Consider the following 27,114-nt stretch of genomic DNA (forward strand, 5'->3'; position numbering starts at 1 on the left):
TTCCCTAAGAAGCAGAGGATGATTTTGAACTTCTAATCACCCCAATTCCCCTTCTCAAGGTCTGGAATTGCAGGTGTTTACCACTATATCTAGTTCATGCAGTGTAGGGATTTATACAACCGAGGGCTTTGCCCAGGCCAGGCAATCACTCTGCCAAAGGAGTTACAGCCCCAGACCCTGATTCCAGCCTTCTAAAGAGCAACATTTAAAGAGAATGGACCAACTATGCTCTAGAAGAAAATTCAGTGGAAAATTAACCTCTGTCTTTTCTCCTTCTCATTGCCAGCCAAAGACCCAATCATCAGCATCTTTTGTCATTTTGTGGTACCTCTAGTCACCTTGAAACTAAATACTTCATAGGAACAGTCAGACAACCAGAATGACTTCATTCCCAACTGATGGAGGCAGGCTCTGCTTCATTTTCAAGTGGAATTGTGGCACTGATCACATCATTTTCTAAATTGCAACAAAATGATAATTGGATGGAAAATATCTATTTCTGCTTAAAAGTGGAATTGAAATTGCCTACCTTGATTTAAAAATGTCGGGCGGCATCAGCTCCAAAGTATGAGTTGGTCCATACAGGTTTACAACATATAATTTCACTGTTGGGTTCACTTGACCTGCCTTTGAGAAAATAAAAGTTGTAATATGTAATATATAAGCATTAGACTATATTAAAACAAAGAAAAACAAGGAGATTTAACTAGTTTACTCGTGTGTGTGTGTGTGTGTGTGTGTGTGTGTGTGTGTGTGTGTGTGTGTTTTACTGGGGACAAATGTTCAAATTCTCTGAAATAGAAATGGTTTTTAAATTCAACCACTTGATTACTTTCAATTGTTTTTGCAGATTGCTGCTTCTAGAGCATTTTCATCAGACAATTAAAGGTTATAGAAAATCAGGGTGGCTTTATTCATTAGGCGATGCTGCTGGATACCTTTCTCAGAGCTGCAGAACGACTAGGCATGCAAAGCAGCCAGTAGACCAAGTGACTGCTCACATCATAGAACATGAACTGTAGCGTGAAGCTTTCTACTGGTCCGAAGGAAGGGGAGGGAAGGGGAAAGACGCAAGTAGTAAAGCTGTGAGGAGGGGAAGGAAACGTAACAGAAGATGGAGAGAAGAAAGTGAAGAGAACAGGAAGGATAAGGGAAGGGGACAAGAAAGATAAGGGAAGGGGACAGGAAAGGGGAAGGCAAGGGAAATCCACCCACAAGGGTTATAGAAATTCTACTCAGAATAGGCTGCTACAAGTTGTCCTCTGACCTCCACATGTGCCATGGCACATGTGTGCCAACATACACACACACACACACACACACACACACACACACACACACACACACACACACGCACGCACACACGCGCACACACACACACACAAATAAAATATAAGTAAAATAAATGCAGAAATATTAAAAATCTTACCCACATGCTTCAAATACCACGTTTAAAATTCAAAAGAGCCTAATGTATTCCATTGCATTAATGTACCCAGTCTTTCTCTTTAAGCTTTACTGATTACGGAGTGGGTGACTCATATATTTAAATGACCCTTGAGAGGTACAGAAACAGCCCTCTCTGAGTCTGGGGCAGGAAGAGTGGAAATGCATATATAATTTGGTTTCGGTTAATCAAAATTCCACTAGAGGAACAATAACTACCAAGGTACAGTACTTGCTGTGCTTCTAGTTTGTAACATGGTCTAATGGGTCATGTCACAGATTTGTCACTAAGTGTCCCTACTTCAGTACAAAGGTTATTCTAATCGCTCTCTAGATGAAAATGGAGATGCTAAAGTAAAATCTTTAATACTGAGAGAGCCGAGACTTAACACACATGCTAGTTGTGCCTCCTGTTATTTCCCAGGCAATGACGAGCAAATGGTGGCCAATACTCTATGAGCAAGAAAGAGAAATGAAGGCATACTCTCTCAAATATGCCTCAACCAGTTTGCATGGGAGAATGAAAGGATGACTTTGTGTTGGGCCTGGGAAGATTGCTCAGTGGTTAGATCATGTGTCCTGCAAGCATGAGCACTGGAGCTTGGCTTCCCAACACCCAAATAAATACCAGGTAGGTTTTTTTGGCTGTCTCTTCCTGCCACAGACTCAAGAGAGGGCTATTTCTACACCTCAAAGGGTCATTTAAATATATGAGTCTTCTATTTAGAAATCAGTAAAGCTTAAAAGAGAGAGATTGGGCACATTAATGGAATGAAATTCCAGCCACAGAAGGTAGAAAAGGGATCCCCAGAGAAAACTGGCTAATAAGAATAGTGGGCTTGATTGGAAGACCCTAACTCAATGAATAAGGTGAAAGAGCAATTTAGGATGATTCCTGAAATGACCCTCTTTATATGTATATACACAATACATGCATCCACAAACATGCAGAACTATACATAAGAACTCAGCACACACATGAACAATGGTAAAAGAAAACTAAAGGAAGTGTGTCCACATGAATAAAGGATGCATTAAATCAGTGTATCACAACATGTTGTTAAACAATATGCAATTATCCTTGTGATATGGTGAGGCTTGAAAAGACTACATGTGATATGGAGAAGAGGAAAAGGAAATTAAAAATGACTTGAGTTAAAAACTGAGTGTGATCAAACTTATTTAAGGACTGCAAAGATAGATTCATGCTCAAAGGATTGACAAGACAAAGCCTGAAACAAGTCAAGGCTTGAGACAACATGATGCATTCCACCCAGAGTGAGTAGGCTCCTGAGCAACTGTTTTATTTGGTTATCACTAGAGACTGACACATCTCTGGAAATGTGTCATACACTGGCCAGAACTTTATAGCCAATGGAAGTGGTCAGGAAAGGCTTTTACTAAAGGAATGCCATGACTATTAAAGTCATTATTGGTATCATCATTAATTTATGGTTTTGTTCTGTTATTTCTTGAGCTATATCATGCAAGTTAAAATTTAAACCTTGTTTTGTGATGTAACTTGACCATTTACACTCTTCATTGCCAGCAGCACCAATCTGCCTCATCTGGGGCCTTAGAAACACAAAGCCCTGGTCCCCAGCTCACAGATAAAGAAAAAGAATCTCCAGGTGTGGCACTATGGATCTATTTGTGTTTTAACTACAGTGCCAAGCCACCAGTAAACTGTTCTGATAAAAAAAAAACTGTTCCATATTTTTATCTATTCTCTACCTGTTACCTATAATCATCTATCATCTGGATCATATATCTATCACCTATTTGTCATTTATCATGTGACATCACTCACCTACTACCAACTATTCATAATTTATTAGTCACCTATTAATCTTTTATCTCTGTCACAAATTTTTTATTTGTCAATTATCTACCATCTCATATATCTATTATATATATACCATCTTTATCTCTATTATATCTTTATGTTCTATTTGTCCATTATGTATCATCTATCATCTGTCATCTAATCTTCTATCTATAATCTATCAGTCTAACACATAATGTCTTTCATCTATTGTATGAAATCTATTTATCACCTATTTATTCTCTATCTACCACATACAATCTTTCTGTCTTAGTTAGAATTACTATTGCTGTGATGAAACTCCATGACCAAAAGCAACTTGGAGAGTAAAGGGTTTATATTGCTCACAGTTCCATATAACAGTTCATCATCAAAGACAGTGAGGACAGGGACTTACACAGGGCAGGAAACAGGAGGCAGAAGCTAATGCAGAGGTCACAGAAGGGTGCTGCTTACCGGCTTCCTCCCCATGGCTTGCTCAGGCTGCTTTCTTATAGAATCCAGGATCATCAGCCCAGGTATGGTACCTCACAATGGGCTGGGCACTCTTACATTAATTACTAATTATGAAAATGCCCTCAGGCTTGTCTATAGCCCAATCTTGTGGAGACATTTTCTTTTCTTTTTTCTTTCTTTCTTTTTTTTTTGTTTTTCAAGACAAGGTTTCTCTGTGTAGAAACCCATCCTAGAACTCACTCTGTAGCCCAGGCTGGCCTTGAACTCACAGAGATCCACCTGCCTCTAACTCCTGAGTGTTGGGATTAAAGATGTGAGCCACCACCGCATGGTGGAGACATTTTCATAATTGAGGTTCCTTCCTCAGATGACTCTAGCTTGTGTTGACTAAAACTAGTCAGCACACTATCATTTCTCTGTCATCTATTATCTATCTACCAGTTATCTTCTAACATGTCTCATCTACCACCTATCTCTCATCTCATCTATCCATCTTATGTAGTCTATCATTTCTCTGTCTATGATTATCTGCTCTATCATCTATCTATCTATCTATCTATCTATCTATCTATCTATCTATCTATCTATCTATCTATCTATCTATCTATCAATCTGTCATCTATCCATAAATATACCTGTCATCTTTCTATCTAAACAAACCTCACCAGTTGTCAGAAGTTAGTTTTCATGAGACTGGTTTAGAAGAAATGATGCCCACCTCCAGCACAAGGCTGACATGATCACTGCTGGTGACTGGACCATGTTTTGAGATCTAGGTTATCTAAATCTATGAGTCAGAAGAATCTCAGTTCAAATTTTGACTCTGCTGCAATGCACCATAAAGCATGTGATTAAAATTCTAGTGCACAATTTACTTGATTTTAAAAACTGAGACAGATATCCTTCTGAGAATGTGTCAGAAAGCAGACATTGTGAGAAAAAATGTTTTCTTTCTTTGGATAAAATGTCATAGTTTTGTTATATTAACTAACAAAGAGATGTCTAAATAAGCCATCTAAATGAGGATATGGCAATGCATTAAAATGATTGGTATTTTTATAACACTAATTTTTACCCAGTTAGAGAAATTTGTGCTTATATTTTTATAATTTAATACACTAACTAGACTAATAAGGACTTTAAGTTAGATTGGATCTTTCTGTGAACTCTTAACAATATTTTGTGATTTACTTTGTCAAAGACACACAAATGCTGATCATTCCTTTAAGGGAATCTGCTACTGCAACTGTAAATTTGCACATGTGCAGGATGAATGATATTTCAATCAGCTTTCACCAGAATGCAAATTAAAAATTATACACATGAGGCCATTTTTATATAAAGGCACCTCAGTGAAGCACCAGATTGCCTCACAACTTTTGCTATTCAGCATTTCATAATCTCAGTTACATTTTTACTTTTCCATGGGGTTTGGAATTAAGCAAAACTAGTGAGTTCATTTGCACCTTTTAATATTTGAATCATTCAGAGAGTGTGCAAATTAGAGAGCTCATTTCTTCGCTTTCAACAGTCCCATTTGCCACAAAGACTGCAAATCCACGGAATCCCTTCCTCCATGATTCTGAAATGCAAACCTCAATAATAATTAACCTTGTTTTACTGGCAACTAAATTGTCATTAAACGAGATAATGTTTTAATTAAGAAGATTAACCTGAGGTTACAGAGAGAGAACTCCGCATCTCTTTTGTGCTGAGTTGCTAATGATAGGGTATTTTATGAGCACAAAATCATGCTGAATTAAATAAAATCCAAATATATTTGTTTGGTATAAGTGTTTCATCAGTAAATCTGACCGTGCTGAGTTTTGCTGCACCAGTTTTTAAATCTAGCTTAATTTAAATAGCAATTTAGTATGAACTCAGCATTATCTCGATTTCTAAAGTGTCACTTTCTAAAAGTTTATTGTATGCAAGCAAATTGAACCTGCATTTGTTATGGGAAAACTAATGATCATTTAAAACTCAAGTAGAAAAGAGTGAGTTTGAAAATTAAATGATATACTCAACAAGATACTGAAATTCTTTGTGATTATAAGGACCCAAACCCTCACTTTCTTGAAAACTGGTGTCTTAAGTACATGGGTGGTTATCTCACAGAAAAGTCACATTCAGCCAAAGGTACTGTCCCTTAGTTTTGTCTTCTAGAATGTTTGCTCATTTTTATTTTTATGTATGTGGAATGTGGGCATGCATGTGGCCTGAAGGGCATGTGTACATGCATGTAGAGGACAAGATACAAACTTAGGTGTCATTCTCAGAAACACAGTTCACATCCTTAGAACCAAGAGTCACTCATTTTCTGGAGCACTCCAAGGAGGCTAGGCTGGCTGGCTGAGTTTCAGGGATCTGCCTAGCTCTACCTCCCCTTGCTGGGATCACAAACTTGCAGCACCACACCTGGATTTTTAACTGGATAATCCAGATAATATCTGGATTCTCAATGTCAGGTCCCCATTCACAGCATGCAAATGATGAGCTATCTCCCTAGCTCCAGGTTTTAGTTTTAATACTTTCATTGACAGTCAGTGCCCACTTGGGACCTTCATCATATACTATGCTCCTGTGTTGATGATTGAAGACTCTCTTCTGCCCATATATAGCTGAGTCTGTATATGTACATATGCAGTGCAAATGGTCACAAGCCTGTGTCTGTGATTGACAGGCAGGTGTTCAGGTTTTCTGAGCTGCTATGAAAATAACAGTTGATCCACAGCTTTATTTACATCATTTTCCTGTCTTGAAGTAGCAGTGACTTAACAAAAAGATGTATTTTAAAAAATTATATATATAGGTTTGTGCCTATGAATAAATGTGCATGTGTATACAAGTATGTGCAGAGTCCAGAAGATAACATAAGATTCCCTGGAGCTTGAGATATAAACAGTTGTGAGCTATATCCAACTTGGGTGCCAGGAACAGAACCCAGGTCCTTTGTAAGAGCAGTAAGTGCTCTTAACTGCTGAGTCATCTATCTAGCTCATATTTATGCCTTTTTAAAAAGTATAAAACTTTTAAAATCTCAGCTTATTCATTTTTGAAAAATAAGTGCATGCAATGAAGATTAAATGAAGGGACAAATGGTAGCCTCCCTCAAAACAAAACAAAAAATGTTTACTAGTACCCATGACTCTATTCAATTAATAGACACACAGTAACATGACTAATGAAACCAAAAATTATTAAATGATTAGTTACTATAATGAATTTGTATCAGAGTTTCTGGTGATATATTTTAATTTTCTTAAATATTTATATTTCTCAGTTTTTTTACTTGGTGAGTCCTGCGACTGTCCATAATTGAGAGGGTGATTTGAAGACATATCTAAGAGCATTATTTTAAAAGTAAAATCAATTGCAGTTTCCACTCTTGAGAGACAAATGACTGTGTTGTCTCTTCCATAGGGCTACACGGACTCCTTTGTGCACTGAACAGTTGCACACGCCTATACACCACTAGTTCTCCACCTTTTCTGTAATCTATAGATAAGATTTCACCACCATTACTAAATTAAGCAAGAAAGAATGAATATATTGGAGAAAATGCTCAGTTATCTAACGTGTAAAAAGGGCTGGTATGTAGTTTAGAGGCTCAAGCCATCATCCACAAAAACATGGCGGAACTTATAATTGTGAAAAATTCACATGTTTTTTTTTTTTTCCCATGAAAGTTTTGTGAACAGAAGTCTTTTGTTGTAGGCATAGATTGCCATTTTCTGAAGAGCACTGACTTGGTGCCTTCTACGCTCTATCCAGAGAAAATCAAGAAAAACTTTTCCAATCATAGAAGTTTGTTCCTGTCAATTCTTTGTCTAATACTGCAACCATCAGGAGGAAGAGGTGATGTCAGGATATGCAGGTATTCTGTTCCTGAAGCAATATTCATTTTCTCCATGGTTCTCTACACCCAAGCCTTATTTTCCTTCTAGAGTGTCTGGGTGTGGTGTTTAGGAAAAGAGACTGGTAAGTAGCTTCAAACTTATCACAGACTCACTGTGTTTCCACAGCAGACTGGTCCTAATAAGTGTGATGGCTTTTTTTTTCTGGGTTTTATATATGCATGATACAGTGAACAAGTTCAAGCTTAGCAAAGATACTTGCACTTGAGAAAATCAAAGCATATTTCTGCAAATCAGTGCTCAAAAATAGCTTCTTGGGAGTTAGGTAGATACTTGGATAGGTAAAAAGGCTTGCCAGCTCCTATGATACCCTGAGTTTGATTTCTGGAACTTACATGTTGGAAAGGAAGATCAGATTCCTCCTATCAAGTGTTCTCTGACCTTCGAAGGTATGTGCTATGGCAAACATTCCCCACAACCAAAAGAAAAAGAGTTTCTTGACTTGCATAATTAAGAGCTAAAACGTACAAAGAAGGCTTTCAGAAGACCTCTTTGTACAATCAGTGCATAAATGAACTCACCACAAGCTCCTTTCTGTTATATATTGGGGAAACACATGTTTAAAATAAATTGACTACACAAGACCAAGTCAATCAACCTTACGGCATGGATTCTGGTGGGAACCTCCAGCCTCACCACCGCTAGAGGAGCTATTGGCAGTTGGTGGCTATGGCGAAAGGAGAGTGTTTTTTTCTTCAATAGTGTGGCTATAATAGGTTCCCCAATCTTCAATGGATGGCCTCACACCTATGAACATATGGGAAGTACTAATTGAACTCAGTGTGTTATAAAAATGAAGAGGATAAAAAGTTACGTAGGGGAATTGTTGGAGCAAGGTTCTGCCGAATTTGTAGTCAGATAATAGGGATTATATATCATCAAGATGAACTGTATACATCTATGAAACCCTCAAAGACTAAATAAATAGTATTAAAATTTCTTTTTTTTTAAGGGAATTTGAGGGGCCTAGATGGCTAAGTCAGAAAAATGTAGTATAAGCATGGAGATCTGTGTTTGAATCTCACATTAAATGAAAACTTGGTCAATACCCATGGGTATCTAGGGCTATCTTGGAAGGCTAAGGCAACAGCATCCCTGGAGTCCACTTGCCAGTCAGCCTAGCTACATTGCTGAGTTCTAGGTTCAGGGAGAAATGCTGTCTCAAAAAATAAGGTGACCAGTAATTTAAGAAGGCATGTAACATCCTACCTCTGGGCTTCATATATCTTTGCACATTCATGCATATGTAACAAACACAAACTTATACCAACCACCATCACCACCCTACCACCACCACCACCACCACCACCACCACCCAGGAAAGCTTGAGGCAGTAAGAAGGGCCTGCAACAGAAATCCAAGTGCTTTCCAATTTCTTTGTGTCCTTGTCCTAGAGGCCTTATTCAACACTTGAAAATGGTTTTACTGTTTAGGCAAGATATCCATGGACTTCTTGCCCTATAAAACCTTTTTATCTATCTTATCTACCCCTTGTTGGGACTCACCAGCAGCATTTCATAAACCACATTCCTTATCAGCTTCTGCCAAAATAATGCTGATATTAATATACTTACTAGTAAATTCTTTATGCTTATTCTATTCTTTACTGAGGCCCTTTATGATTCATCTATTCTTGACTGGAGATTTTTTATGCTCAGTCAATTTTTATGAGGGAATTAAAATACATATTAACTTATAGTACATTAACTGCCCTAAGAAATCACCTGAAAGCAACTAAAACTTTTTTGAAACTAAGAAATCCTAACTTATTTAGCAGTGATATTTCTTATCTTATAGTATCTGTTCACAACTCCAAGGATGTACCTTGAGGAAGCCTTTGTCTTCACCTCAGGTCTGTCTCTAATTTCTTCTCACCCTCTTTTCAACTCAGTAGGTGAGAAGAAAAAAATAAAAAATGGGCATCAGAAGGGAAGAAGTACAGCAATATGTCTCACACCTTCCATCATCGGTACAAATTCTTTGTCCTTGTGTGTGTGTGTGTGTGTGTGTGTGTGTGTGTGTGTGTGTGTGTGTGTATGTACAGGTGTGTGAGCATGTGTATGTATTTGTATGGAGGCAAGAAGTACTCTCTTGCTGCCATTCCTCTGGTGCTATCTACCTTGTTTTTTGAGATAGGGTTTCTCATTAACCTGGAGCTCATCTTGAGCGTTCGTCTAGCTGTCCAGTGAGCCCCAGGGGTACACTTATATTCATCTCCCCCGCTCTGTTATTACAAGTAAGCACTGTCCAGCATGGCTGTTAAACATGGTTTCTAAAGAATCAAGTTCAAGTCAGTCTGCTTGCACAGCAAGTCACAGCAAGTGATTTGTTGTCTGAACAATCCCTCCAGCCCGACTTGTACCTTTTCTACCCACACTCTGTCTCTCAATTTCAAGTGACAAGCTTAGAATTGATGACTTTGTCTGCAGATAGGAAACCTCTCCTTCAGAGGCACTTTTTCTTGAACCAAGCATGTTGTCCATCAAGGCACCGATGCAGACAGAAAGAACAAATACTTCCTTTGCATTGCTTACCTTGGGGTATGGGTACTGCTTTGCTTTGGGGTACAGTGCTCCAGTAAACCGAGGTATAACCATATTAGGTACCAAGGAGTCATTTATCATCAAGAAGGCAAGTCTCTCTCCATCGGGTGACCACCAGTGGGCGATATGAGAATGTAGAAGTTCCTCTAGAATAAATGAGTGTTATTTGAGATCGACTGTAGAGATGTGGGCTCAGTGACCCACAAACATCTGTCCTTGAAATCATCATTGTGCATGAATATGTTCTAGACAGAATGTTAGATTTTATCAACTTCTCTGAGAAGTCTGTATTTTTAAATTGCTGTTTCAATTACAGGAAAAGCAGAAGGAGAGGAAGGTTAGAATGGACCATCAAAGTTAGGGTTGAGGTAGCATGGACTTAGCACATGAAAGTATCACTTGAGTGAAAAGAATAAGAACAATGAGTGAAGACTGAGATACAGCTAAAAGCATCTCCACTCATCATTCAAGCATATGTGCATGCAACTATTTTTTTTTCTCTCATCAAACAAGTTTGGGGCTCACTATAACAGTTACATTCTTTTTAGCTCTAAGAAAAGAGAATGAAATATATAGAGAGACATTTTTCATACAGCAAAAGATCAACTATATACTTCTGATTCAGGAAGTTAATTTGTAGGAACCACATCAAAAGTCCCAGTATTATGTACCCTCTGGCTCCTATAGTGTGTGATTATTATGGCCTTTGCACAGACAATTAGAAGGAAGTGAATAAAACCAGGTTATCTATTTTCATAGCTCCATCCTGCAATGTTACCTCAGGCCAGCTGTGAACTTTAATTGATGTTACCATCACTGTTCATAAGTCTATACTATATGACTATGTTTGGGGACAGCTCATCACTATGTTCCTTGTAACAATGATGACTTGGCTGCTCTTAGTCTATATTATAGCAGGTTCCTCTGTGGTTTCCCATGGCTTTACCTCTGTAAATAGTATCTTTGTAAACAATGCATCTTCAAACCATTTTACTGAATAAGTCAAGTCTTTCCTTTGGGGATCCTGAAACAGTAATTAATATTAGAAAAGAAATTCAGAAAATATACCTTCAAAATTAGGTTTTTGAGAATAGGTGGTATTTTTTGGTTATGGTGTGCATGTGTGTGTGTGTGTGTGTGTGTGTGTGTGTGTGTGTGTGTGTGTGTGTGCTGCAATAATTCTTCTTTTTTCCAAGGGAGGAAATAAATTATGAGTAATCTATAGAACAAGATATAGTTGTGAGTCATCAATTGTAATTGCTGGTGACTTTGAGTGACATGTTGGTAGAGGTGAAAAGTGTTAGAAGAACAAATATTTGTGTCACCTTGTTGTGACAAAATAATGGTGATCATAAAGATTGTAAAACATGGTTGACATTGGTTTCCTAAAAGCCTAGAAAAATGCTATAGGAATAAAAGAGAAATTCAAGCTGAAAACACACATGCAGAACAAAGGTTCCCATAGCATCATTGGAGTGGAATAGTCCTTTTCTTGTGCAATTGGAAAAGAAAGCCAAGATCCAAGAAAGCCCAGTAATAGATGAAGATTAAAATTACCTTAACAATGGATCATCAAATGACAATGTAACCCAAACTTCCCATTATGAACTGTCTTACCTACTGAATGCATGCAGCAACAATCCACTATAAAGTGAAAGTGAAGGTCTGTGAGGGGCTAAACGTAAAGAGCACGTGTGAATGCCTAACCTACTGCCATCTCTGACTTGCCTCACTCCTTCATGTCACATCTGTGACTCAAGTTGTGTTGCCAAATACAAGTCAGGATTGAATGCAGGTTTAAAGTGTAGGCAGGTCCCTGAGCATGGTGCACATGAGCAAGCTGGAAACAGATCAGTGCTATACTATATTCTGCCTCAGGAAGGACACTGAAGTACAATAATAAACAGATCCTCCAACTTGGCAGAATTTGGAACAAAATATTTCCATGTTTCTGCAAAAAGCTTTGGCCTGTAGATAGTAACTAATAAATGTCTACTTGATCAGACATATAGGAAGAATAAAACTTGAAATTTGGAAGCACAGAAATTTAGGGATGAATTATCAGGACTAAATATATGCAAATATATTTATGAAGATGTTAATGTCATGTAAAGTCAATAGACCATACCCATAATCAAAGTGACTATCAATAATCTCATGGACAATATAATCTCTAGTCAGCCTTCAGTGCCTACCTTACATGCAAAAGTCATGATTACCTCCCTGTCCCTGGTATAGTAGCGGTTCTACCTGCTAGACTAGCCAACTATCTTGTAGTAGACTGGCTGCATAGGAACCCTTCCATTCAGTGAGGCAACATCTTTGTCAAATAGAAGCACATGTCTTGGGAGTCAACTTCGTTTGCTGTCTATAGGTCTGTGGACACAGCTATATGAAATCTAACCAAAATATCTGTCACTGTCTTAATAACCTACACTACACTGGCTGTAAACAGGCAAACATTTATGAAGAAGGGCCACAGGGCCACTCAATGTAGGAAACTGGTGGTGTTATCCTATTTTTATTTGATTTATGTTTCTGGAATGGTGGGTACATAGACTTATTTGTTCTATGGAAATATTGCATTTTTTGTTTAACAACATGGAAGATGAGACAACATTCTACAGAAAGCATAGGGGTTGCTAAACTGGAGTGGAAATGGTAACAGACTATCACTCTGACACATCTAACCCATGGGATAGTATATTTCCTGTTCTCCTAATTGTGATGACGTTAGCTTAGAAGTTTTGCTGCCTGAAGGAATAATGACACCAACTGGAACATATTCACAAGCCCATTCCTCTGAATAAGAAGCTCAAACTTCTCTTGTAATCACGTTGAGCTCAATATAGTGGACAAATGAAATAGAAGAAAAGCAGCAACCTAACATAAATTCCAGTCACTTTGCTTGACCCGATGATATAGCTTATCTGTCAGAAATTAAATATATTGTTACTACACAAAACAAATGATTAGCAAATACTTATTTGTCCCATAAAAAAATATACTGGGCAAAGGAGTTGGCTCAGTAAGTAAATGCTTCTGATGCAACTTTGAGGACTTGAGTTTACATCCTCTGAAACCAACTAGAAGCCAGACACATTTGCTCTGACATTGGTGATTTCCGATTTCTTCTAGGGAGATAAGAGGAGGAGGGGGTAATCCCTGGACTCTTGGGGTTCCATGTTCCTGGTATATGCAGAAGTAGTGAACAACAAGAGACTGTCTCCACCAAGGTGATGGAAAGAAAGTACCAACACCTGCAATATGAAAGGGGTAAATAAGAGCATCTTTAATTTCCTCAACAGACATCCTGAAAAAAAAAAAAAGGCGCCATTTCTTTAATTGCAACTAACAGGGTGTTTATTTCAGGATTGTGGCTTCTTATGCTAATTATATTACATTATTTACAAACAATTTCTTTTTTACAGATCACACTCCATTCTAATTTAGTGTAGTTTTGGCTTTTATCTAAAAATTTTATTTCTGTGATTTACAGAATTTCACTGTAGAGCAGATGGAGTTTTCAACACATGTAGTTTTTTATCACAGACATTTCAGAACACACAGCCACAAACATGAAGTGTTTCCCAAAATCGAAGATCTAATCATTTCATTCAGATTAACAGGCTCTTCTAAAAGGCAAGCTGGTTTTTATCCACCTGTAATCAATTTAGACAGGCAAGATTTCCTGAGGCGCCACTGCAATTTCTATGGTTGTTCCTTCCCACTTATTTTCTTCACGTTACTGTCAACATTCTCTTGGGAATTACCTCTCTTTCCTCCCTCCCCACTTCCTTCTTTCATTCCCATCTTCTGCAGTACTGTTTTGGCCTAACCATGAAGGTCTCCAGTGGTATGTCAGTGAATCCACCAGCTGTTTCAGAACCCATAGAGAGCCCATATTGTCGATGACCCTGTCTGGTCTTCCATGCCCCTGCCTCCGTATGTTTACTTTGTCTTATTTTCTGTTTCTAGTTTCATTGGCAAGTGCCCAGGATTTGATAACCTGATGACAAAGACATCGCCAAGAGAACATAAAAATGTAGCAAAAACGTAGGCATTTTGCATTGTTCTCTTTTAATGAAACGAATACAACAGTAAGTGTGTGAAAGGGTTTTGTTCATACTACATTTTTTTAAATTTTGTTTTTTACTCTTCTTTCAGACCAAAGCAAGGATCATTGTTTCATCCATGGAGCACCTTAATTTCCTCCATGCTACCAAACTGAGCTCGGCTTGTAAATCTGTTTAATATGCTGACTTGACTTTTGTTCATTCTTCTGACTGCCATGAGTAGAAGGGTCTGTTAGCCAATCATTGGTCAGTCCATTGCATTGTAAATATTCCAAACACATACATCATTATTAACTGTGATAGTATTGTGTTTGCATTTGACAGAAAAATGCATTCTATAGATGTGTATTGAATTTCAAAGAATGATCCTTTTTATATAGTTACAGATATTATACATTTCTTTTTGATCACATTACTCTGTTATCTACTCTTAATTCCACCCCCCTTCCAATTTTAAGTTGTGAAGTTGGCAACTATACACTTTATATTTCTTCTTGGTTTTTTTTCAAGTTCCTTTTTTTTTTTTTTTTTTTTTTTTTTGATTTTTCGAGACAGGGTTTCTCTGTGTAGCTTTGCGCCTTCTCTGGAACTCACTCTGTAGACCAGGTTGGTCTTGAACTCACAGAGATCCTCCTGCCTCTGCCTCCCGAGTGCTAGGATTAAAGGCATGTGCCACCACTGCCTAGCAATTTACAAGTTCTTTAAAAGAAATGTTGACATGGTACTTCCAGTTGTATTCTCATATCAAATCTAGAGATGTTTATGGGTAACATTAGATTTACTTTCAATAAATACAATATTTAAAATTGTCTTATATTTTGGCAATTTTGTGCATATTTCTCAGAATTTCAACAACTCTTCAAAATAGGTGTCTATATTTTTCTTATGAATTGAATGGTTATAAAACTAGAAGAAAAGAGACTGAAAAAGACACTTTGAAAGCTGTGTAAGGACTCCACTTAGTATCTTTGGGCATTAATACTGTGCTCATAAAGTGGCCTGGTAGTGAACAGATCATGTCCCATCCTTAAAATTTGTCAATAAAACTGCATTGCATTTCGAGACAGGGTGTGACTACGTAGCTTATGTGGAATGGAACTCACTCTTCAGGAGAGACTGATTAACTTTCAATTCCCCTGCCTCAGCCTTTCAAGTGCAGAAGCATACCATGCCATCTGACTTATAACTTTTATTGTCTTTTGTCTGAGTTATCTTTTTATTCCCACTCATCAGGGCCTTTAGAGAAGTCAAGTTTCAATTTAAGAAAAGTGACGATGTGATATGGTGCTTTAGATCATCATTGCTTTCTGTGAAGTACAAAGAAGGAAATCTCTGTTTCTCAGGGGCTCATGTCATCGAGGTTCACACACTGTGCAGAGGTTTGTCATTGACTCGCAGTTGGTATACTGAAAAGGAAGGAAAAGGCTGGAGTGTAGGAACTACAGGCACATCAGGGAAACTAAAGGCCAATGGGAAGCAAAAGGCTGGGAGTGTCACGGTTGCTTAATGGCCACTGCCAATCCTTTGACGGGGCTACTTTGGTAGGGTTCCTCTTGGAAATGGAATGAGAACTGGGCAACTCATGGACAGTAGTATTAAGAGCCTTTGGCTAAAGAAAACCCCAGTGACATCTGATGGTGCAGGAGCCAGAGGGACAAAGTTTAACCTGAATGACAAAGCTTGTCGTCATTGTCCAGATTACCTTCTGCAAGTGGTGTCAAATCTATAGTGTCATCAGAAAGGTGCCTGTGACCTGCTTCCTTGTGATCTCCTTAGACTTCACCACACGGCCCATGCTCAATTCAGATTTATAAATTATTCACTTGTTTGTTTATTTAATCTTTGTACTGTTTCCTAATATATTTAATTATGTTAATTTAGTTATATTGTCTATATTATTATTTATTCCAATATCAATATTATTTATATCTACATTAATTTTTAATTTATTACTTTGTTAGTTTATTTGCTGACATTTATATATACATTTGTATTTATATTATTTATCAGTATTTTGTACATTGATTATACATAATATTGAATTTTATTATGAAATTTTCATACATGTACAGAGTTTTATGCATCCCAGAATGGCCTTGAATTCACTTTGTAGCTGAGGAGGATGAACTCCTAATCTTTCTTTTCTTACCTCTAAGATGCTGGAATTACAGACAAGAACCATCATGCCCAGTGTATGCAGTGCTGGGAACCAATCCAAGGGTTTGTGTGTGGTAGGCAAGTGCTGTACCAACAGAGTTCCATCCACAGTCATGGGGTTTTGTTATCACATTAAGTAAAAGAATTTAGGGCTGGTGAGATGGCTCTGCAGATAAAAGTACTTACCACCAAGCCCTATAACCTGAGTTCAGTCTACAGAATCTACATGATAGAAGGAAAGAAACAACTCATACATACTGTCCTCTGACACATACACACACACACACAAAATGGGCATTTTCACATGTGCATACACACATACACACACAATAAGTAAATAAACAAGTAAATCCAAAAAATAATAAGAATTCTTAAATTTCACAAAAATGGAATGACTACAGTCTCCATGCAGCTTTTCCATGAAAGCTGATGTTTCAATCCTCTCAATCTGTGGTCAAGGCAGAGAAACCTATGCAAAGGACATTGAGTTTTTACATTGTTGACTCTAAAGAATCACAAGGTGTCACCCATCATAGCATGCCAACAGACTGTGAACTGTCTATGCTTACCCTAACCCCTCTCTGCTCTGAGACTGCCCCCCTTTGTCCCTGATCCCTCACTGTGTCAGACACCGCTGTTCATTAGTGACCCAAACCCAAAGCGATAGACTCTAGACTTGTTCTCTCCGTCGTCCCTCATGCACCCCATCTGCTTAGCCTCTAAGACCTACTTACGCTACTGCCTCATCAGTTTTAGAGTCTTCCCTCCCACTAACTGCTTTAGCCCCCATTTAATGACTCATTATCTCCTGATTGAGCACAGAAAATGTCCCTTCCACCCTTCCACCCACGCTCTACACCATCACCAAAACGACCTAGCTCTGCAAAAGCTAGGCCCTGCTTCTCCAATTTCCCTCATATCTATGCACACCAGTAACAAAATACCCAAAGTCCTACCTCACTGGCATAGGTCACTGCTGATCTTGGGTCTTGCTGCCCTCTTCTGTCTCATTTTATACACCATTGCTGTCAAGGCAATTTGAATTCCCCAGGCACAAACACCTACCTGTTCAAACCTTCTGTAACTTTGCAAGCTGTTCCTGGGGTTAGACTTTCCGTCTCATGTCAACGGTATATGTGTGTGTGTGTGTGTGTGTGTGTGTGTGTGTGTGTGTGTGTGTACATGCACATGTGCACATGCACACATCCTTGTATGTGCACAATTATAGAAGTCAAAGCAGTTATCTTCTACCTCATTTGACACAGGATCCACTTGTTCACACCTGTTCACTGCAGACTAACTGGCTCATCAGATTCCAAATATTGTTTTGTCTCTGCTTCCCTTCTCTGCTAGGGGCACTAAAATTACAGATGCATGTGTGCTACCATACCATATTTACATGGGTTCTGGGGATTCTAAATTAGGTCCTCATTCTTGTGTGCAAGTGTTTTACCCACATCTCTGAAGCCCAATAATTCTTAATCTTTCCATATCTATTCAGGGGCTTCCTTCTTGAAAAATGTTTTGCAAACACCTAGATTGGGCTAAGACACACAACTTTCAACTTTCTTCTTTATAAACCTACATTTACTAAGATTCATGGGCTGGATATGGCTTCTTTATCTTTCAGAGTCTGCTACAGTATTGAGGATGTTTTGAACACAAGAGGCCTATCAGAGTCTTTCTGCTTCCCCAGGCAAAGCTACCCTTAGTACCTGCCTTCTGGAATATCTGGAGTAGCCAGGCTTGTTCTGCACCTGCTTCGTTATTCAGTGCCATTCTCATCATCTCTAGTAACTTATCTTTGAGAGAGAAAAGTCAGAGTCAGTTTCCAGCATTCTCAACAGAGAACTAGTTTTGCCTTGTTTGTATTTCTCTGATGTGTTTTTACACTTTCATTCTCTAACTATAGCTGATACTACCATTTACCATAGCTCTCCTTACTCCTCAAGATAGTGTTCAGTGTAAACCAGTTTTCCCTGATGCTTGCATGTATATGGAAATCTATTATACACACATACACACATATGCATATATATGATTTGTGTATACATGTATGTGTATGTATGTGTGTGTATATACATGTACCCTCACATACCACGACCTCAACTAACTACAAATATACATCTAAGTTTGAAAGATCACAACTCAATAAGACAGCTCAACCTAGTAACATCTTTTATTGAATGTAAGGCTCTCAAGGCCTCATGGTCACATGCACATGAAGATAGTTCTGGACTACTGAAATATAGCTGGAATACAGATGGCTAACACTAATGGCCATTGAGTGAGAAGATGGATGAATGGATGGATGTTTGAATAATTTGCTTTTACCTTAGAACTAAAAGTATCAGCATGCTATCATATTGCTGAGAATACAAAGTATCCTGTAAGGGCTTTGTGATAGATGCACCTACTTTGTCACGGCTGTTGGGTATATTCTTAACTTACTCTACAGTGTTTTCTTTCCAGGTAAATATTGAGAATGAAATTTAATCTGTGGAGTCTGGACTGGTGAGATGGCTCAGTGGAAAAAAGTGCTTGCAACCAAGCCTGAAGACCTGAGTTCTGTGGTGGTATTGTGTTCCCCAAAATATTGTGCACCCTAATAAACTTATCTGGGGTCAGAGAACAAAACAGCCACTAGATACAGAGGCTAGAACGTGGTGGCACTCACATCTTTAATTCTAGAAATCCAGAGGCAGAAATCCGTCTGGATCTCTGTGAGTTCAAGGCCACACTGGAAACAGTCAGGCATGGTGACACATGCCTTTAATCGCAGGAAGTGATGGCAGGAAGCAGAAAGGTATATAAGGTGTGAAAACCAGGAACTAGAGATGGTTAAGCTTTTAGGCTTCGAGCTCCAGTTCAGCTGAGTGCCATTCAGATAAGGACAGGCTTTCAGTCTGAGGAAACAGGATCAGCTGAGAAATTGGCCAGGTGAGGTGGCTGTGGCTTGTTCTGCTTCTCTGATCTTCCAGCGTTCACCCCAATACCTGGCTCTGGGTTTGTTTTTATTAATAAGAACTTTTAAGATTCGTGCTACAGAGTTCCATCTCCAGACTCCACATGGGGGAAGGACAGAACTTTATCTGGCAAGTGTCATCTGACTCCCAGATACATGATGTAGCATGTACACATCACACACATCTTACACACACACACACACACACACACACACACACACACACACACACACACACACTAGAAAAATATTTTAAAAAATTAAAAAGTGGTTTTAGATACCACATACTAGTAACTGAATATTGATGTTTACCGAGAGTTTTTTAATTTACTTTTATTCTTAAAGAGAATGTACCATCTCTGAAAATTTCAAATTACTGAGAAAACATGTTACATTTATTAATACATAGTATACAGTTATTACTGGTCTTTTATATAAATGTGCAAATATAAACTACTTTATATGTATATATAATTTATATATATGGAGCATTTAGTGTCTTCAGCTGCACTGTCCACTTTGGAATCAAGTGTTCCCTTGTCTCATGTCAAGCAGCTGTGTACAGGAGTTATCAGCAATATTTGTCTAGAAAAGTTCAGTACTCCTACTTGTACAGAGGTAACACAATGTATTAAATATGTAAGGTCTTAACATACATGGGCTTCATTACAGAAAATAATAAACTATTCTCTAAGTTAAAAAAAAAAGATCAAATAAAGACTAGAACATTTGTGTTTGAAAATTCGAGATATGAAATGGATTTTCTCAGTTATTCTTCTGACTTTATAATTTGCAATCAAGAAGGCTGACCCCCTCTAAATTTTGATATAGTTTGCCATGCTTGACTGAACAGTCACAAGCCTAGGTATTAAACACAGGCCTGATCTCTCTTTCTTAGAACACAGCTAGCTAATAGTTACTCCATCATCAAAATTGGACAGAGGTTTTCATTGCCTAATTTGCTTTGATATTCTCATCTATTATCAAAATTTGATTTAACAGTATCAAAAACAAATAATCAATTATACCCCATTTGTCCCCATGTACTAATTGTTAAAACATGACCCCAATGTTCCCAATGAGAAGGATTAAATAAAATGGCTTTTGTATAATTTTTTAATTTAGTTTTATTTTAAAATTTTACTTACTTTTTATATTTATGTATATAGTGTGTTTTTGCACGAATTTATGTGCACCACAAGTATGTAAGAGTCCATGGAGGCCAGAAAACTGTATTAGAGCTTCTAGAATTTGATCTAAAGAGAATTGTGAGGCACCAAGTGGGCTAGGATTTGAACATGGATCTCTTGGAAGAGGATCAGTTGCACTTAATCATCTCATCAGCTCCTTATTTTTTTTTTACTTTTAATAATGCACATGTGAGTGAAGATACCCATGAAGTTGATGCCTCTGGGTCTGCAATTATAAGCAATTATGAGCCACCTAATATCAGTGCTGGGTAGGGAACTCAGGTACCCAGGAAGAGCAGTTCATTCTTTTAAGCACCAAGTCATTTCTTGGATCTTCCTTTTGCATTTTTTAGCAAATTGGAGTTTGTATCTTCTTTTCTAAAGAAAAGCAAAATTTCTCTATCTAATTCCAGAGTGATATAACCATCTGCATTTAAGAGTTAAGTGTCTTCAGCACTGAAACTTGTCTAGCACAGTGTAAATATATCCATAGGTATCCACACATATCCACTCACTGTAAAAGATATGAGTAGTATTTATGAAGATATGAACCACAGCCAGGCAGCATGTAAGCTCATGCAATAAGACAGCATGACTGTCTTGAAAAGAAATGTGGAGAAGAAACAGAAAGGCAATGGACGACTTTAATAAGCAGATTTTTCTTGGAGGTTTTATGTACAAATATGTTGTTTTGTCCTTTGGAAATTAGAATTGTCCAACTCACCTTCGTATAACCAGTCAGCAATCCCATTAAAAACTATTCCTTCTTTTCCTGAAGATGTCAGTCGCAAAGAACTGCTCTTGATATCAGGTTGATAGTAGATATTGTTTTCAAAAATATAAATCTGGATTAGGAAACAGGAAAGAAACAAAACCCAAACATATTAGTATGCCATTCTTAAATGTTTGTGTTAGGGAATGATCCTCAGATGGCGAATGTTTTTATTTTCTAACTGCTTTCAAACTGATATCATTTCATGTTTATATTCATATGGCATTGAAAGACTAATACTTATTTCCTTATCTTATTGATATCAGACTGTCATTTGGAAATTACATGGCATTTATACTTTCAAATCCATATTTTCATCAATGATATTTCATCTGCTTAACAATGCTTGTCTCATAGTGCCAAACTGTTTTGGCTGTGAAATGATGTTTTGTAAACTCAACAAGACAGATAACTGCCACTAGATGCTATTTTAGTAACAGCAAACTGACTCTTTGCAAAGCTTTGATATGAGGTCTTGATGATCAATAAAATAATCTTGGGAAACTCTCCCTGACTCAGTCCATGTTCACTTCCAGATTCACTAATGATAAGCAGCAATAAAATTCCTTTGAGCTGGTACACAAAACACAGCTTTCCATAGGCCCATATCCTCTGGCAACACCTTCTTCAAGAGCATGAGGGGGCTCTAGCAGGTCATGAAATCTCACAAAATGTCAACCATAATACCTCCAATACCAACATCAACAATGCTCACAAAAAAAGGTATGTCTTTGTTTTGGAAAATCAGGATAAAATTACTAATTATTGATTATTGATAATATCTTTATTGCCAAATGTTTGAAATTGTTCATCCATTTATAGAAATACTTCCACATATTAGCAGAGTCTAAAACTGGCCAAGTTGGTATTTTGTCTATTAAATGGTGAAAGATGACCTAGTACTCAAGTACCCAGCATGTGACAATAATCAACCACACAACAGCAAATAAAGAAAACTCAAAAATTTAGAACAAAAACATTGGCTGAATAATACTTGTCTTTATTTCAAATATTGCTGTGTATAAAGAGATAAAAATCATAAAACATAAAATATCACTGAAACTCTTTTATGATGTGGAGAATTTGGAAAGAAGTAGTAGTGGGTATATATAATGAATAATTCCATCAATAGACATCTTATATACTATAGTAAAATCTTAGTGACTTGGATAATTTTTCTCATCTTTCTAAATCTCAGTATTCTTGCATAAAAAGTAGATGAGATTTACACAGATTTTTGCAGGTTTACTGTGAAGAATAAAAGGGATTTTGGATATACAAGACATAACATCCATGCCTATCTCACATGTAAGACTGACTTCATACATGTCAGCACACTTCAAAATTCTAAATTTTTTGGAGGTTATATATTTCAAACTAAATTATCCTAACTACTGGCTAGTTGTCCACATTATGCTGGTTGTATCTGTAGTAGTAGCAATGGGTGTAAAATAGCCATCAGCACTAGTGAGGACAGAGAAAAAGCATGAAGACTTCTAAAGAGGGAGATTAAGAAGTTATATTTGTTGTTTGGATTTCTGTGGTATTTTCAGGTGCTAATAGGAAATAGTCACTACTGAAAGCAAGTGTATCAGACTTACGTAAAACTTCAGACTTCTATCAGGTGTCCCAACAATGGATGAAAGTTTTAATAACTTCCATTGTAACAGAGAAGCTGAGAAATAGTATTAGTTTTATTCTAGATAACAGAAGCTCAAGCTTTGCACCTCTTATGTGCTCTTCTTTTGCTTTCTAGAGACATACTCAGTCTTTTTCTTTTTTTCATCTGAAGCTTCTACAAAGACTTGTGAAACATGATGGCAAATTACACACATCTTATCACTCAAGCTTTTGTTGGGAAACCTAGAGGTCTTACAAAAAAGTAGTATGATTTTAAATTTTTATTGCTACATGATGTTTCCTCCAAATTGTTACCCCAATTCTTAAAAATTAAGAATTAAACGTTAAAGGCTCAGGAAGCAAGTAAAACTCATAATGCTTAGGAAGCTCCTGAAACTTACAAGACTCACAAGGCTCCTCCACAAGGTTATATGAGCAGTGATAACTGCTGTAGAGAAGACACTCTCCCCCATGCAAGTCCTACAGGGAGTTCCAGGAATGCAACTGCCATGAAGCATTATTCATACTGGGTGGGCTTTTTGGTAATGCAACTGCCTTTGAATCACCCATTCTTATGTAAGGAATCCCTTACTAATTCTCCTATACATAGCCTCCAAACTCACCTGTTTACTCAGCCTTATTGGATGAAGTCATTCCTTCGTTCTATAACTAGTGCCATTTACAGAGTAAATAAATGCTTTTTCACTTCACTCCATGGAAAGTCAAACAACATATATTACAAAAAAAAGATATAAAAAACTTTCCAAGTCAAATAATTAATAAAACAACCATGACTTTAGCAGATGTATAAATTATCTAAATCCACTGTCCATTAATTACATTTATATTTAAAGAACAGATTGGAGGGGGTTCAGGATCCATGTGCAACTGGCATCTTCTCTAATGCAGAAGAAGAAAAACCAAGATGGAACTAGCAATGTTAATACTATTCTATCCAAAGCTGCAAGTCTGCCGAGAGTCCCCAAGATCATCATTTTCCAGTGGATAAAAATAAATTAGTGCTGCCTTTGTGAAAATGCACATTTAGAACTTAATTAATTTTAACTGTCAATTGTTTTTATTTAATAAATTCATGTTTTTGTCACTAGTAATCACAGGCCATAGCCACTTCCTTAGCAACTGAGAGCTGCAAACATTCCCAGATACCATCTGGGAAGTCTGGCAAAATTAAATTGAATTCTAAGGGCATCACTGAGAGCTGTAGCTATGTTTTTTTATTTAATTTTATTTTTTATTTATGATAAGGGTGGGGGGCATGTGCAAATGCATAGAGGTGCCTACAAAGGCCAGAGGGAGGCTTCAGATTTCCTGGAGCTGGAGTAATATTGAGTAATATGTGTGTGAGCCTCCTGAATTGGGTGCTTGAAACCAAACTGGGGTCCATTGCAAAAGCAGTAAGTACTCTTAACCTCTTAACTATGCGTCTCTCACCCCAAACAAATTTAAATCACACTGAAAATATATTAAAAATAATACTATTAACCCAATGTCACCGATTAAACTGCCATATTTTGAGGTCATTAATTAATTCCTTCTATTCGCCACCTAAGCAGCCCAACAAACAGAAAGTGATAAGCTTTTCAATGAGGTAATTCTCAAATTCATACAGCATGTCAACTCCCTAGTTTTTCCAAATCAGTTTTCTTAATTTACTTACAAAATAACTTAAAAGTTTAAATCTACTGATGTGTAAGAGAGTATAACCAAAATACAGTGTTTGAATTTTGCTGCTAGGAAATATGTAATGAACATTCAAACCACAGGTTTTTCATTGCCAAGTGCCTAGATATAACATTGTATTTATGGGAAGCTTTTATTTTGTTATCATCAATATATTTTTGAGACAGATTTTACTATGTATCTTAAGTTGCCTCAAACTCAAGATCTCCAATGTATGAGTCTGTCTTAGTTTGGATAACTATTACTGTGATGAAATACCATAACCAGAATTAATTTGAGGAGGCATGGGTTTATTTCTCGCACACTTCCATATAACAGTTCATCATTAAAAGCAGGTGAGGGCAGGAACTCACACAGGTCAGGAATCTGGAGGCAGGAGCTGATGAAGAGGTCATGGAGGAGAGTTTTTTTTACTAGCTTGCTCCTCATAGCTTGCTTAGTCTGTTTTCTTATACAGCCTAGGACCATCAGCTGAGGAGTATCATTACCTTAAATGGGCTGGGCCTCCCCACCCAATCATCAATAAATAAAGTGCCCTACAGTCCTGCCTACAGCCTGATCTTAAGGAGGCATTTCCTCAAATGAGTCTCCCTCCTCTCAGATGACTGTAACTTGTGTCAAGTTGACATAAAACTAGCCAGCAGAGAATCTTTAAGAACAATTTTTTAAAAGATTTATGCTATATTTAATTATGTCTGTAAACATGAGTGTAAGTGCCTGCAGAGTCTAAGAGAGGGAATCAAACCCCCTGCAGCTAGAGCAGCAGTTGGTTGTGAGCTGCCCATTGTGGGTGACATGAAGCAAACCCAGGTCCTCTGAAGGAGGAGCAAGTGCTCTTAACTACTAAGCCATCTTTCCAGCCTCAAGAACAAATTTTATTTTACTGTCTTTTCTTCTTCTTGCCCTACCCAGGAGCAGTTGCTCCTTTTGCTGGACTTCTGAACATCCTGAATTATTAGTGGGGAAAAGGTGAGCATAACCATTTTCCCACTCACAACTTAGATGGACATACAGCAAGAAATGAAGCAAGGGCTTTGGTTGGTGACAGGCCCACATGATGTAGTACAAGCTGCTTTTCAAATCATCTTCTTCCTGCTCCCACCTCTTTGTTTCCAGGATTACAACAGTGTGTCCACCATACTGGCTGAGAAATGAACTATGATGTGAAGGGAGAGAATGATCACAGTGTCAATAGTCTCTTGTTAAGGATTCTACCAACAGCATTGCTTTGTTTGTTTGTTTGTTGTTCTTGTAGAAGCATTGTCTCAGACATTTAGCCAGGTTAAAAGAAAATAACAAAGTGAGTGCAGAGGAACTATAAATCCAGCGCCAGGGCTCTGATGCCCTCTTCTGTACTGTGCAGACACACATACACAAACACACAAACACATATAATTAAAAATAAAAACAAATTCTTAAAACAAATCTCTGCTATTTGTAATGGTGTTGGAGTATCCATAAAGATTCACTGTAGCTGGAAGAGTGTTTGGATGTTCTTTGTGGCTTGCTGTTTGGGAAAAGGTGTAAATAAAAGCAATCCCAGATGGTAGCAACTGCCAACATGGAAATAAGAAAGCCTGGTGCCATCTCTTTTATTTATATAGAATGCTTTTTTCATCCCCCTACTTACTGTTGGACATTTAGCTAGTTTCCATACACTGGGGGTTTCCAACAGCACTCTGCACAGAATTGCCTATGTCTTCTGGAAATTCACCTCATTGTTCTTTCAAATCAAGACTAAAAAGTTGTCTAACTGTTCTATTGCTATGAAGGGACACCATGACCAAGACAAATCTTATAAAAGAAAGCATGTAATTTGGGGCTTGTCTATAGTTTCAGAGGTCTAGTCCATGACTATCATGTCAAGAAGCATGGCAGCAGGCAGGAAGGCATGGTGCTGGTGCAGTAACTGAGAGCTTTACATCCTGATCCACAAGTAGAGATAAATACTGGACCTGGCAGGTGCTTTGGAAAACTCAAAGCCGACCTCTAGTCCCACACCTACTCCAACAAGGCCACACCTCCCAATCCTTCTAAAACTGTTTTACATACTAGGGATCAAGCATTCAAGCCTATGGGGATGTGAGGATTCTTATTTTAACCACCACAGAAGTGTTATTACTAGGATCACAATGAGGTTTTATTCTAATTTTTGGAAGAATTTTCACTTTGTTATCCAGAGTATTTCCCCTAGATTCATTCATACCAGCATTTCATATATTTGACAATTTCATATCATAGCCAGCATTTATGTTTCTTGATCAGTTGGTTAGTTCACTAGTAATTATTTAGGTATGAAGCAAGATCTCATTTTTATTTTGATTGTTATTTCCTTTTTGATTAACGAATACATTTATATTTGTATGTAGATTATAGATGCTCATATGTCTGTGAATAAATTGTCAATATTAATTTCAGAGATTAATAATCTCTGTGATACAGAAAT

The 27,114-nt window shown here is 37.5% G+C and overlaps 1 protein-coding gene across 3 annotated transcripts in view; it reads right to left on the minus strand.

Annotated features, from left to right (window-relative positions):
* Positions 1–27,114, minus strand: part of Dpp10 (dipeptidyl peptidase like 10) — a 725,523-nt gene that overhangs the window by 84,981 nt on the left and 613,428 nt on the right. For all 3 annotated transcript variants that reach the window (XM_052736764.1, XM_052736765.1, XM_052736766.1), the window contains 3 exons: positions 21,300–21,420; positions 10,179–10,333; positions 530–627 (listed from right to left, as the gene is read on the minus strand). In XM_052736764.1, coding sequence (XP_052592724.1) covers positions 530–627; positions 10,179–10,333; positions 21,300–21,420 — 374 coding nt within the window. The remainder of the gene's footprint in view (positions 1–529; positions 628–10,178; positions 10,334–21,299; positions 21,421–27,114) is intronic.

This window comes from Peromyscus californicus, unplaced genomic scaffold (assembly GCF_007827085.1).
Source record: "Peromyscus californicus insignis strain IS unplaced genomic scaffold, ASM782708v3 Scaffold_14__1_contigs__length_90479793_seg_2, whole genome shotgun sequence".
Classification (NCBI taxonomy): domain Eukaryota; kingdom Metazoa; phylum Chordata; class Mammalia; order Rodentia; family Cricetidae; genus Peromyscus; species Peromyscus californicus.